General features: G+C 47.7%; 1 protein-coding gene across 2 annotated transcripts in view; it reads left to right on the top strand.

Moving 5' to 3' along the window:
* The first annotated feature begins 1,810 nt into the window (after nucleotides 1–1,810).
* The window catches only part of NFAT5 (nuclear factor of activated T cells 5), a 58,400-nt gene continuing 46,596 nt past the window's right edge, over nucleotides 1,811–13,614 (top strand). Inside the window, exon 1 of one of the 2 annotated variants that reach the window (XM_065028234.1) lies at nucleotides 1,811–2,181. In XM_065028234.1, coding sequence (XP_064884306.1) covers nucleotides 2,109–2,181 — 73 coding nt within the window. In that variant the 5' untranslated portion in view covers nucleotides 1,811–2,108. The remainder of the gene's footprint in view (nucleotides 2,182–13,614) is intronic. The other variant, XM_065028233.1, reaches the window with a different exon arrangement.

Genomic DNA, 13,614 nt, shown 5'->3' with positions numbered 1-13,614 from the left:
CCAGGCAGTGGCAGAGCTGTCCTGGCAGCAGCCAACAGCCGGGAACGGGGCCAGGGACCAACGGCTCATTCTGAGCAAGACGCACGAGTGTGGTTCTTGCTGTGGCACAATGGCTCTGGCACGATGGCCCTGGCATGGCGGGACACACTGCCCACTCCCCACGGCATGCACTGGCTGCCTGGCCAGCAACAGTGCAATTCCTTAAGGAAAAGGTGGAGAGCATTGCTGGGCAAATCCCTGCACAGCCCAGCATGAGTTGGTGCAAAACCGTAATGGGTGAGTAGGTGAGAGGGGCAGAAAGAGGAGATATGGATGGCAGATGGTGACAGAAAAGGGTGTCAGAGTCTAGATACATGTGAGCCCTTGGATGGTGCTGAAATCTGCAGCTGTACTGTGTGTTCTCAGCACCGCGTCCTCTCAAAATGCCACAAGTGATGATGAAGTTGGGCAGCGGAGATGCCAGCACGGCTCTGGGGGATTAAGGCAGTCGATCAGGGGTGAAAGGGATACCCGATTTCAAACAAAACCCAACACCTACCGCCCGGCTGCACCGTTCTGCTGTGAACTGAGTGCTTGGCTCATGTGGGTAACGCGGCAGAACGAAACCCGCTGCTGGCAGCACTGACACCAGAGTTTGACGAGCGCAGAGCACAGTCGGGCACTTGGTGGCAACCCCAGGGGAGGCTGCGCCTCAGTGACCCACCGACCGGTGACTCCAGAGCCCCCGACCCTTGGTTCCAGCTGGTGGGGCACGGTGGGTTTCTGGAAGATGCCGAGTGCTTATGGAGGCGATTTCGCAAGGCTGTTGGAGCAGGCTGGCACAGGAACGGGCTGCACGGGGGCTGGGATCCAGCGTCTTGGTGACACCGTCCCCGCAGGGACACCGGAGCCAGCAGCACGCGGCAGCTGTTCACAGCTCCGGCTTCCTCCATTTTTCACAGCTGAAGCATCCGCCCGGCACCTCCGCTTGCTCACGCCACCACCCCTCCTGCTTTCCCATCCCTTTCCCATTTCCAAAGCGGACTTTTATCACCTTGGAAAAGTTACTTCAGACGTGTGTGGGTGATCCCACCTGACACCTCCTCACGCAGGGACGGCTCCTGAACCCCTCAACTTCTCGGCTTTTCAGCACTTATGTTGTCCAGATTCCCCTGGTCTGGGCACGTTTCCCCAAGCTGTACCCCCGTTTTGTTTCACTGAACTAAACCACGCTGTTGACACTCTTTCCACATTTCCACTTTGTTTGCTTAGAAATATTTGCTTCTTTATTCGGACGACACTAAGTGCAGTCAGCACAGACGCGCTCTGCGCTGGGACGCGCTGTGAGTGGTGTCGCTGCCCCCGGCCGCAGTTCTGCCCCTCGTCCCCCGCACCGGGCCAGGCGACAGCACCGAGCACTCGTCCACGACAGCCGCCGCCACCGGCTGGCTCTGGGAACGGCCCGTGCAGCCGCACAGCGCTGCCGGCAAAGCGCTCCTCCCCGGGGCCGCCCCGCACACCGGCCGAGACCGAAACTCGAAACTCGAACCTCGGCACCGCTCCCGCCACGGCCGCGCCCCCCAGCGCTTCTAGACGCTTCCGCGCCCCCGCCACCGCGGCGGCTGTTCTGGCCGGCGACTCCCCGCCCGCCGCCGCGCCCCCTCCCGCATGCGCACCGCGGCCCTACTGGTGGCGGCGGGGGTAGCGCGGAGGCTGGCTGCTCCGCGCAGGCGTGCAGGGACCGGCGCGGGGGCTGTTCCGTCGCCGTGTCTCCCCGCCCGCCGGGCGCATGCGCGGGCGGGCCGCGCGGAGGTTCCTTGTGCGCGCCCTGTCCCCGCGGTCGCGCAGGCGCAGAGCGGGGCCGGAGGGGGCGGCCGGGCGCGTTCTGTTGGCAGCAGCCGGTGCCTGTCAGCGGCGGCGGGTGGCGGTGCCCGGTGCCTACGGCGAGCGGAGCCCCCGGCCTGGCCCGACCCGGCCCGATTCGCGGCCCCGACGTGCGGAGCGCCGCGCTCTCGCCTGCCGGTGTCTCCCCTCCGCACCCCGGGGCTGCGGAGGCAGCAGCGCCCCCATCCCGGCCCGGCCCCCTCCTCCCGCCGCCCCCCTCGCCCCTGCTGGGCCGCGGAGCTGCGATGCCCTCGGACTTCATCTCTCTGCTCAGCGCCGACCTCGACCTCGAGTCCCCCAAGTCCCTCTACTCCAAGGGTGAGTGTGGCACCGGGCCGGGAGGCGGGGCCGCGGGGGCCGCTGGGCCCGCGCCGTTAACCGTCGCTAAGGGCTGGCCCTGCCGCCGGGGCCCGCGCCGCGGACCGCTCCCCTGCCCCGCGCTTCCTGGGGCCGGCGGGAGCTTCGCCCGGCCCGAGGGCCCCCTTTTCCCCCGCCGGGATGCTCGGGGCCGCCCCGCCGCGAGGGGCCCTGCGGCCGCGCTGGGGCCGAGCCCGGCGGCTCCCCCGGCCGCATTCCTGGCCCGGCCGCCGCGGCCTCAAGAATGTGTCCCGACAGGTTCCTGCGCTCAGGGCCCGGCGGCGGCCCCCGCGGGAGCGGCTCGGCGGCGGGGGGCTGCCCGGCACCGCGGGCTCTGTTCCCACTCCTGCCCTGCCGGTGCTGGTGCCGGGACTGCGGCCGCGGCCCCGTTCGCCGCGCCGGTCTCAGCGCATCCACAGGGATGCGGCCGATCGCGCTGGGGCCGGCGCTGCGCGGGGGACACGGGCGCTCCGGCCTGGAGCTGCGAGCGCGGAGTAACGGGCACGGCGAGCACGGGCGGGTCGAGATTGCCCCGAAGCTGCTGTTTAAGTTTGTCGGAAAAGGGTTTCAGTGGAACAAGCGGCCTCGGAGGGAACGTGAACGGTCTGATTTGGGTTAGAAACGGGCAAAGAGCCCGAGAAGCAGAGGGCCGGTGTCCAGCACGGGTTACAGTACCCCGCAGTTCAGGCATGAGCTGCCTCCGGGCATTAACTCCATCCATGGGAGTCTGGGGGTGAAACGGCATCATTGGGGGAAACAAAGAGAGAATGTGGGGAGCTGTAAAAGTAAACGAATGGAACACTTATTTTAGTGGTATTGGAGTTTTAGTTTTGACAAGTGCACGGTAATGAGGTGATGTATGGTAGGACAAATGTTATGTGCTACACAAGTTCTTAACTCATTTTCTCTTATTTAAAAGGCTTGTAAGTCCTTTGTAGTAGCTCATTGAGCATACCTGCCCACGGTACAACAGAGGGGGAGCAACTTTGGGGGTGTATGGCAGGAGAAATGTAAAGCCTTCTATTACCCTGAAGAAAGTGAGCTAAACAAAGTTTAATGTTGTTACAGGAAAGAATAAACTTTCTTAGAAGTTTTGGAACTAATTGTAATAAGTTCACTAACTCATGAGTTGGGTGTCGTTAGTGCCAAAGCTAAAAGAAATAAAAAGACTTCAGCGAGTCAAAGCACATCTTTAAAGCTCTTAAACTGCCCAAAGTCATTGGCTCGCTGTTTGGGGATCTTAAAATTATCATCAGCGCATAAGAGTTTGCAGTTTGTTTGAAAGATGTTCCAGGGGTTTACGGCTCTCCTGTTTCTCTAACATGTGTGTACCATTTGGTTTCAGCCCTAGTGAGGGCAACAGAAGGGAAAGAGTATTTTGAAACAGGGCAGTTCTAATTAAAAAATACAGGTGATAAAACCTCATCAAAATTATCTTTTAGTGTACTGGAAAACTGAATTGTGTGCACTGTTAAAGTGGTTTGTAAAACATTTAAAATAAAGAGGTTGCATGTAAGTTGTGAAATTTCTTCAAGGACTCATGCTTAATTGATCAGAACTTTTGAACTCACCAACCTTACTGAGAATTTTTTATATTTAATGGAGTGGTTGAGTGTCTGTGTCAGGTAGGAAAACCATCTCAGACTGATTAATTGAGAGTTTAGTTTTTCTTCCGGTGGTGTTGATGTGAGTTCAGGGCTAGAAAAAGTCCAGAGAAGGATGTTTGATGCTCAGTAGTGGCCATAATGAGCTGCTTGATCCAAACAAATGGCATACGATAGAGGTGTACAAAGCAGTGAATGGTTATAAAGAGGTTAAAGCAAGGTTTGCTTTTCCTGTTTTGTCATAATGAAAGATCAAGGAGATGTTAAGTTGAAATGCAAAATTAAATTAAAATTGAGAACAAATGAATATACTTTTCCAGAATACTGAAGTGATCCTGTTTGCTGTGAGGTATATTGGTACAATTTTTAGCTGGGTTTAGGAAAATATATTAGTGCTTATCTGATTAATCAGAACATACTCTGGTGTGCCTTTTTTTCCCTAGATAGATATGGATAAATTTATCCTGTGGAGAAATGCTGTATGAATACAAGTGATGAGATAAAAGGAAAGGTCTGAACACAGTGAGAAAGCCACAAATATGCATTTGTGATGAGGGTGTGTTAGGAGATGTAGTTTCTCCTAAGCGCTTTCCTTTCAGGAGCAGAGCTGCCTGTGGATCGGAATCCAGCCTGCTGGTCGATCTGGAGCCAGGAACGACTCCTGCGTGTCGCGTTCCGCGCGCCCCAGGGCGGCCGTGGGTTAGTGACCCGCTCGTGGAGGTTTGTCCATGACGATCGCTGCGGGGTTTTGGAAATACAAAGAGTAGGAGAGTGAGAGAAGCTGGAAGATTGGGTTGGTTTTCAAACATACGAACTTTAGTTTACGGAAATGAAAGTAGAAGATTAGTAGTGTTCCGATTAAAATGTACTTGCCTGCTCTTAAAAGTGAGTTTATTTTAAAACCCAGTGAATTGAGATGCAGCTTATGCTGGTGCTATTTTTTATGGCATAGTATGTCCTGTTCCTTGGACAGATGGAGTTATGTGCTGAAGTTTTGGCTTGCTTGGCCATTTTGGTTAAGGTTTTTGTTCATATTTCTGTAAAAACATTCAGCAAAACTTCTGAAGGCACACAGACCTAAGGTGAAATGGCAAGACGGACAAAGGGAGAGTCGTTAATTTAAAACTCGATCTGATAAGTCATTTGAGTTATTTATTTCCATTTATGCATACCTTGGGAAAGAGAATATTTTTCTTTGGGTATCTGAATACTTCCAGTTTGTACTCCTGAGCAGTTCCAAGCAGCAGTAATTCCCACTTGCCCAGTTCAAGCAGCCTTGTCCCCCTCTTTTCCTCATTGCTCTGCTCTTGCCAGCCCTTCTGTGGCCACGCAGGGAACCGGGCTGGGGATCACATTAAAATCAACTCAGCTGTTCCCTTATTCCTTCCCACCCATCCCCCCAGCAACCAAAAGAAAGAGGGGAGGAGAAGTGTATGTTTGTAACAGGTGAGGATCCTGCGAGCGGCTGGTGCTGACTCCAGGCAGGGCCGTGTGGGAGCGTGGGACTGTTCAGCTTAAATTGCCTTAAAATGATAGTGAAACTGTAGGCAAGCAGCAGCGCTCTGCAATACAACTGGTTAGAGCTCTTAAAAAGAACAGAAATGCAAAATGTTGAGTCCAAGGCCGATTGCTGTGGAGCTCATCCCCACAGCTCCTGGGGAATGGGCTTGGGCTAAGAACTGCGCCCCATCGTTTTATGTGTAATCAATATTCTAAAAATGTATATGCTTTGTAACCACGGCAGAAGGATAATATGTCCTAGTAAGAAGCTAATAGAGATATAAAAAAATTTGCCTTTTTGAATGCTGAAGATGTTTAGAATGTAATAGTTTTAATTCCCATCTTTACATAACATGCTGTGCTTTTTGAAATAAAACAACCCAAATGTGCATACAAATTGGTCATGTAGTAGAAAAATCACTGGAGCATAAAACCTAAAACCTTGAGGCTAGTTGTTCTGCGGTGGAATATCATATGGAACATTCAAATACAGCAAAGTTGGCTCTTCCTTGTAAACAGGCAGAGGTGAAAACCTGTAATTAAAGCAGTTTATCAGATGTCAGGTACTAAATCTGAGCTGATTAAATCTGTGATTAATTTAGCTGATACATTCATTTTGAACAATTGAAAAGTAATGTGTGTACACTAGTAAAGTTGCATTTTTGGACTGCAAAAAGTATGATGAAAACTTCTTATTCATATATTCATTCCCCGTCCCTGATTTTGCTTTACACAGCTGAGTAACTGTAAAACTGAGAGTCTTTCTGGAACTTGGAAGGTACTAGAAAAACTTTAGTAGTCTCTTAAATAGCTCTTTTGCCCTAAAAATGTCATATAGTCAAAACACTATTTTCGTCCGTGCTTAAATGTTAACTGACGGTAATCTACTTGTGTGCAACTGTGAACTGTTGATACAACACGTGGTTTTTGGTGATATTTCTTTTCCCTACGAGAATTTTTTTTCTTTCCATGATCCAAAGGATAACTCTGAGACAGCGACTGAGTTATCAAAGAGGGATGGAACAGACGCTTTGTAAAAATAGGGAGAGCCTGCATTTTGTTTAGAACTTTAGAACTAGTATGAGCAGTTTTTAGGAACAGAAATAATACTTGGGTCCTTTTTGTAGCTCCAGGAGGTGCCGTGCTGAGCAGGAGGCGCTGAGCGTTCCGGGGGCTGCACTCACCGCTGCCCTAGGACATCTGACTGAAGGCAAATGAGATGAGTCCACCCAAGTTCCCTAAATTCTGTCAGCCTTGTAAACGTCCTTTTCTGCTTTGAATCTTCCTTGTTTATTGCCTTCACAAACAAAACTATAGAATACATTGCCGCAGGATGATTCTGCGTGGTGCTGGAGGTAGGATTCTGAATTCACAGCTTTTCACTCTGTAATTTGAATATTGTGGTGCTAGAGCTGTTCAGACGGACCCCTTTCCGTGCCAGCTGTTCTCACCCATGGACTATTCTCTGAATTGTGCCAGCACAGTTGTTTTTTGTGGCTGCAAGATAAACAGGATTCAGAAACCAATCTAGAATGAGTCTGTTGTACTTCTGATAAGATTTTTTAACATTGTTCTGCTCCCCGGTCTGGTTTAGTGCGCAGCTGCACGGGTGGTGTCAAGACAAGAAGGGGTTGTTGAGAACTGGGATTAAATGGAGGCAGCAGATGAAGTAGAGCTGCTCACCTGGCTCTGCTGGGAAGGAAGTCCTCCTCTTGATGTGCTTTCTGCTGTGCTTGCTGGGCCGGTGCCGCTGTGCTGAGCCTGGGAAGGCCGGATGTGCTACCTGGGCTGGGCTGGGGACAGGGGGACTCCCGGCACCCTGGGATGGAGGAAGGTGGGACTGTTCCTGCATCCCCTGCTCTGCTGCCTGCTTGTGGCTGCTATCAGTGTGGGGTGTGGATCAAGGAGCAGGGGAAATTAAGAGGAATTAAGTAAGCTTTTTCTTTAGTTCTAAGACTAGTTGGATTTTTCTCACAGTCAATTTTATGGTTTTTTGTTTGTTTGTTTGTTTGTTTGTTTTTTTTAAATCCTTCTACAAAAGTTGTAGATTTCTTTTTTCCTATTAAGAGAATCTCCATATATTGCTCTATTCTCTCGTCCCATGGAAGGATTTGAATATTGCGATGAGAGGCGTGAATTTGACTTGATTTAGTGAGATCTCAGCGTGAGCACGTCCCGTGTTGCAGCGACTCCCTTCGGGGTCTCTTGACTAAAAATGATTGTCAGCCTGGAGCCTTGAGCTGATTTTTGCACCGATACACAGATTACCTAGTTCTGTTTGGAAATGTACTTGAGTTGGAGAAAAGGAAGAAGTAATGCTCTTTTTTTGTGCAAAAAGGCAATGACCTGAACTCGTCTTGAGTTTAGATGTGCTGGTAAATCCCTGGAGGAATTGATGAGTGGCCAAAGTGCAGGTGAAGGAGGGGATGTGGTCAGGTCTCTGCAGTTTATCACTTTTGTTATCTTCTTTGTGTTTATGTAAAGAGCAAACGAGGTTGAATATTCAGACAAGTTTTGGCTTTCTCGTCAGCAAGTATGGCAATTATTTTAGGGGCTGGCTGACATGAACTCTCAGATCTGACTTTGCACTGTGTTGTAAGAGCAGATTCTAATAGGCACGTAGTAAAATCTTAAGTAACTGCAGTTTCCAAAAGCATGTGGTGCTTTAGCAGGGGTTGAAATGCAAATGCTCAGCATCGGTGACATTAGGTTATTGACTTGTGCAGTTCTGAGCGGTCTGTGTTGAATATCACTGTGCCAGACCAAGAGGAATGTTTTCACTATTTATGTAAATACACTCTGAAGAATGGTTCTCCAGTTCCCTTGATTACTTGTCCCTCCAGCAGTTGGAAAGGTTTGACAGTTGTTTTGTAAATAATTAGAAAGAATTTCGGGTCACAGAGCCTATCAAACTAATGCAATATGCCGAAGTAATGCAAAATGTTGATACCAAAAGCAGATTTGAGTTGCGTTGAAGTTGAGGCTGTCAGACAGACAAAGGAAAGATGGATTGCAGGTCCCCTTAATGGCCTGACAAGGTGATGCAAATAAGAAATAGGTTTAGAGACAGTAATAAAGTTTTCAAATGTTGGAGTTCCAGTCCTGTTCAGAAAAACTGACATTACAAGCCAGTTGTTTCAGTCCCTCATTGTCTAGAGGCCTGACTTTTTTTTTTGGTATGGATTTGCTCAGCAGAAGAATCTGAGTTTTGATAGTAGTGCTACAGGGTGATTGGAAAATAATGAACTACGGAGTTCAGTAGTTTCTATTAACTGTGACAGTTTCTGATTCCTGTGCATAGGGGAACAGGACCTGCTAATGCGGCTCTAACTGGTAGTGGCCACACAAGCCACACAAGCTGCTTTGCAAAGTGGGGCAGGGGGATGTGAGCTGGGACGATCTCCCCCATTAGAGGACATTCTGCTCCTTGGTGCGTGTCCTTGGGGAGCGTTGGTGGCAGCGGTGGCTCCGTCCCGTGGCAGAGCTTATGCCAAGCAGCACTGCACGTCGTATGTTTGAGTAACACGAGTCCCACTAACAACTTGTTTCCCAACTCAGGACACCTAGGCTCTTATTCAGTTCTTTTTGACTCTTGATTAGTTTTTTGCGTTCAGCGAGGAATTCCAGTGTCCAATTGTATACTCTGTGAAGAAATATTTCTTGTCCTCCATTTTAAGTTTACTCTCTCTTCAGTTCAGTATTAGGACTGAAGAGGTTTTCTAGTTTAAAATATTTGAGTATGTTTTTGTATCTTAGGGTGGAAAAAAGGTGGCTTAGCTTGGAATATGTATTCCTATTAAAGCAGATGTACTGAGGAACTTAGAATTACAGTTTCTAATAGTCTTGGTTATATCTCGTAAGTAAATAGACCCCAGGAGTCTGATTCAGGTTAAACTTCGGAGAACTGCAGGGTGTCCTGGCCGTGTGGGCGGTGGGCAGGGAGCGGGGAGTGTTTTGGGAGGCACTGCCAGGGCCCGTCACACACTGGCTGGGCTTGGCAGGGCCCTCTGAAGATCATCTAAGCCAAGCCATGCCAGCTGGACCCGCTGGGCTGGGACCATGGCCAGATGGGTCCTGCCCATCCCCACGGATGGAGACTCCACAACCCGCCTGACCAGCCTGTACCAGCGTTGGGTTGCCTTCGTGGGTAAGATAATGAAGATGGAATTTAAAGTGTTTTAATTTGTGCTCACTGTCTCTTGTCCTGTCCCTCGGCACTGCTGAGAAGAGCCTCTGGTTCTCTCATCCCCTGAGCTCCCTGCTCTCCAGGATGAACAGCCCCGGCCCTCAGCCTCTCCCTGCTCAGAAGATGCTCCAGGCCCCTCATCTCCGTGGCCCTACGTGCCTGTCAGTTGGTGGGTTCTGAACAGCTTTTACAATCGTTGGGATGTTTGTGGGTTTCCACATCAGAAATTCTCGTGTCTAGTGTTATATTCCGCTCATTTTCTGTAGGAAATGTAGCCTGAGATTTTGTATTCTGTTATCGGTTTTGCTGAGGATATCTACAAGGTTCAGAACCCGTGGGGAGATGTGACTGCCACATTGCTCCTTTCAGAAAGGAGATCACACTTGTTTATCAAGTGTGTTCTTTGAAAACCACTTTGTGGGCATTCCTGGAGTTCTGTGCTCAGGCACACAGTTTTAAACTCTTCCCTGTGTTTGTTAGTGATAAAGAACTTCCATCATCTCTTGTCTGTAAGAATATGTCTGTGAGTGTGATCAATGCCCGTCCTTAGCCTGTGTGTGGATTTCACTTGGGAGTAAATCTTATTTTGTTTTTCTTCTAGGACATCTGAATTCTAGAAAGTGCCATTGGCCTCACCGTGAAACTTGAGCTGCACCTGGAATGGGGTTGGTCTTTAATCAGATGGGGAAATCATTTGGTTTCTTATTTTGTGGCCTGAAAGGATTCAGTCTAAGCTTCAGGAATTCAGTTACTTGCTACCACTTAAGTAAAAAAGGTGCGTTTGGAGGTGTGGTAGCAAGGAAGGGATTACATTGTTTAGAGTAGATTTAAGTACTCCTTGCCATGCAGGTATTTCAATACATTAATACAATAGCAGAAGAATTAATTTGGGAACATTACTGCCTGTCTGCATCTGAGCCAAGGAATTTGAAGGCTTTCTTTTTACTGAATTCACTTTTTAGACATAAAGGTAAATGAAGTACTCTGGGTGTTTGAAACAAACGCTCTCTGTAGTGGGATACCAGTTATCTGTTGAAGAAACTTGGAGTACAATGTTTTTTCGTGCTTAGAAGTCCCATACGAAAAGACAAATCAATTGAGCTGAAGAGATCTTTAAGTCTGCCAGCATATGACTTTTGAGAAGCTGCTCATGTGGGGGGATAGTCCTGGACAAGGGATGTTGGAATCCCCAGAAGCTTTTGACAGGCACACTGTGTCCATCCAGATTTGATCTGTACACCATTTGATTGTGGAAACAATTGAGGGATGTTTTAGGTGGTAGAAGGATAAATGGTTTGAGCGGCTGTTAGATTTATAGAGGATATGTCTGTTCAGGGAGGCCAGTGAGCTGGGGAGTTAGTCTGTAGTGGATTGTGAAAATATGGAAGGTACTGTAACAGGAATACTCTAATAAACTTATTGGTTCCTGTAAACATTTCCGTATAGTTTGCTCCTATCAGAGAAAAGATATGGGCTAATCAATATTTAGTTTGATTTTTTTTTATGACCATCCTCAAGTTTTATATAACTTGCAGCTCCCGAGCACTTACACCACTGATTCTTCCGCTGCTGTTGTCCCTCCGGTTCGGTTGGAGCTGTAGCTGTGTAGTACAGAAAGGGATCTCATCTCTGATCCTCGTTTTGCTGTTAGATGCTTGGCTTCTGTTCCCACTTCTCTCCTGAGAGTCAGGTGTGAACATACTTGGAGAAGAGCTTGCTTCATGGTTTCAAACCCTGTTTTTACAGACAACTTGCATCTCTATTCCTTGTGGAGTTCCTTCCAGGTGCGGTGTTTGTCCCAGAGGTTTGCCCAGGGCTGATCAGGTACCGCGGGGATCTCACAATACCAGGGAGAGAAGTTGGTGAGATTCAAGAGTCTTAGCTCCATTGCTTCCACATACCTGACCAGTTGGTTTGTGAGAAGTTCTCTTACAGATGTCAGACTTTAAGCAGAGCTTTCTTCTAACTGTGCTGAGGATTGGTTATTAAACATTACTTCATGTTTGTTTTTTAAAAACTCTGTTTATCATCCAACATAGTGCTTGAATTAGAACTAGAAACCAAAGTGATGGTAGGAAGCATAAATATTTCTCAGTTTTGGGGATGACTAAAGGAAATACCTTTCAATGTTCGGTATCTGACTAGAATGAGTTGAGGGAGGTGCGAAGATGGTTTGTGGGCTCAAGACAGAAGACATCATGCTGGGAGTTGCTGGAACATGTCAAGTCTCGTGAGCGGAGCCTCTGCACCCAGGTCTACGATAAAATACTGAATCGGCGAGGCTGAAATGTATTGCAAGTCTGTCTGAATACCTGTATGCTTTTATTCTTCAAGGTCAGATATTGTGCTGTAGCTTCAAAAGAAAAGTGTTTGTTACGCTTTTCATTGCTGGTATTGAATTTCTTGTTCTACAGTAAATGTGAGAGGTGGCAAAAACCATTGGGAATAAAGCTTTGCAAACCTGAAAAGACTGAGAAACATTGTTCTGAGACAATAGTGACAGGTTAGGTGGGCTTGGGTGTCTCTGAATGTGGTCGGCGCAGTGCCCCCGCGGAACAGGCAGAACTGGCTGGAGCACCTGATCACCTCTGTGCTTCTGCTGAACTTTGATTTTTGAACAATAGTGATGTTTTAAAGTGGTTAATAAATAGCTATTAATAATATTCTTTGGTCACGCTGTATTTGGGTTTCCTTGAGCATTTGAGAACTGAAGTCTTTCTCGTGACAGAGTGTGAAGACAGGGAGAAAACAAACTATCCTTAAAATTCAGTTTAGTATGGAATCACAAATAAATAAATGCCATTGTTGTAACAACTGTATATAACAGTGTTGTGGCAAAATGAGCTTGTTTGAATTCTGTAATTGAGTTTTTATACCTATCGTATTTGGATTCTTTCCAAACATAAGCTTGGCTCGGTTTCCTGCATGCTGGAAGATTAAAACATGGCAACATTAGCTGAAGAATTAAAAAGGAAATCTATTTTGAATAGAATTTTTGTTTGTTTTTAATTTATTTTTTTCCTCCCATTTTGGGGTACGTGTATCTCTAAATACCACTTCTGTAGTAAAGCCTTTCCAATATGTTGCTGAAGGGTTTGCCAGTTTAGCAGAGTGGTACCTGGTATGTTCATGTATGGGCAGATCTGTCAGCCTTTACTCGCTCTGCCCTGCCCACTGTAGTATTTTAGTAGTATCTCTTGAGTTCTTGGGGTTTTGTCTGGAGTTCACAACTGCATGGCTTAGACTCTTCAGTAGGTCATTACTGGTCCATTTCTTGAAGTGACAATTACTAAATAATGTTGTTCTCTCGTTTGGAGATGTGTAAAGTTGGATGCAAACAAGACATGGGATTTATACTGTCTGTCTACATTTATAAACGTACTCTTAGAGCTGTGAATGGGGCTGGCTGAACCAGAGCCAGGAAGGCTTTATTTGATATTTGGATGAATGCCATAGATGGAGTTCAGCTAACACATGCCTTTGTCAGTTGTTGAAATTCAACTTTAAAAGGATTAATTTCTCAACCCTACCCTGCTGTGCAGAATCCTGAATATTGAGATTAACGGCTTTTCTGAAGGTTAGTGGGATACTGCAGTATCTGATCAGTTATGAATTGCTTGTGAAATTACCTTTCGGTACTAGCCATTGTGGTAATAATACTTGTGTTTCAAATAATGCAAGAAACAGGTTCTAGCTTTCATTAAGTCCAAGCAATAATGGTATTACAGTTGTGATAAAATTTAAATGACTTTGGTTCATAATATATTCCTGACCATATTTCTTTAAGACAGAAGTGTCTGTCTGTCAGCAAACTCTTCTCTCTCCTTCACTAACATACTGTAACGTGCGTTTCAGTGTTGGGGTAGCACATTTGCAGGCAAGATTTGGCTGTGACAGTGTCCAGTGCAGCGTCATCACCACTGAGGGCTTCAATCCTCTGCTGATTGTTCAGAGCAGAGCTGCACAAACATCAGCTTTTAATCAGAAAGTTTTCTAGTGCCCGCAGAACCGCGGCATCTGCCTTTCACTGTGTGCTCCTGCATGGTGTTGATTTAGTGTGTGCTGCTTTTGTCTGAAGCCAGAGGGGACTGGAAGGAAGATTTT

This window comes from Columba livia, chromosome 13 (assembly GCF_036013475.1).
Source record: "Columba livia isolate bColLiv1 breed racing homer chromosome 13, bColLiv1.pat.W.v2, whole genome shotgun sequence".
In the NCBI taxonomy this organism is placed as follows: Eukaryota; Metazoa; Chordata; class Aves; order Columbiformes; family Columbidae; genus Columba; species Columba livia.
This window is presented reverse-complemented; position numbering and strand designations above follow the sequence as displayed.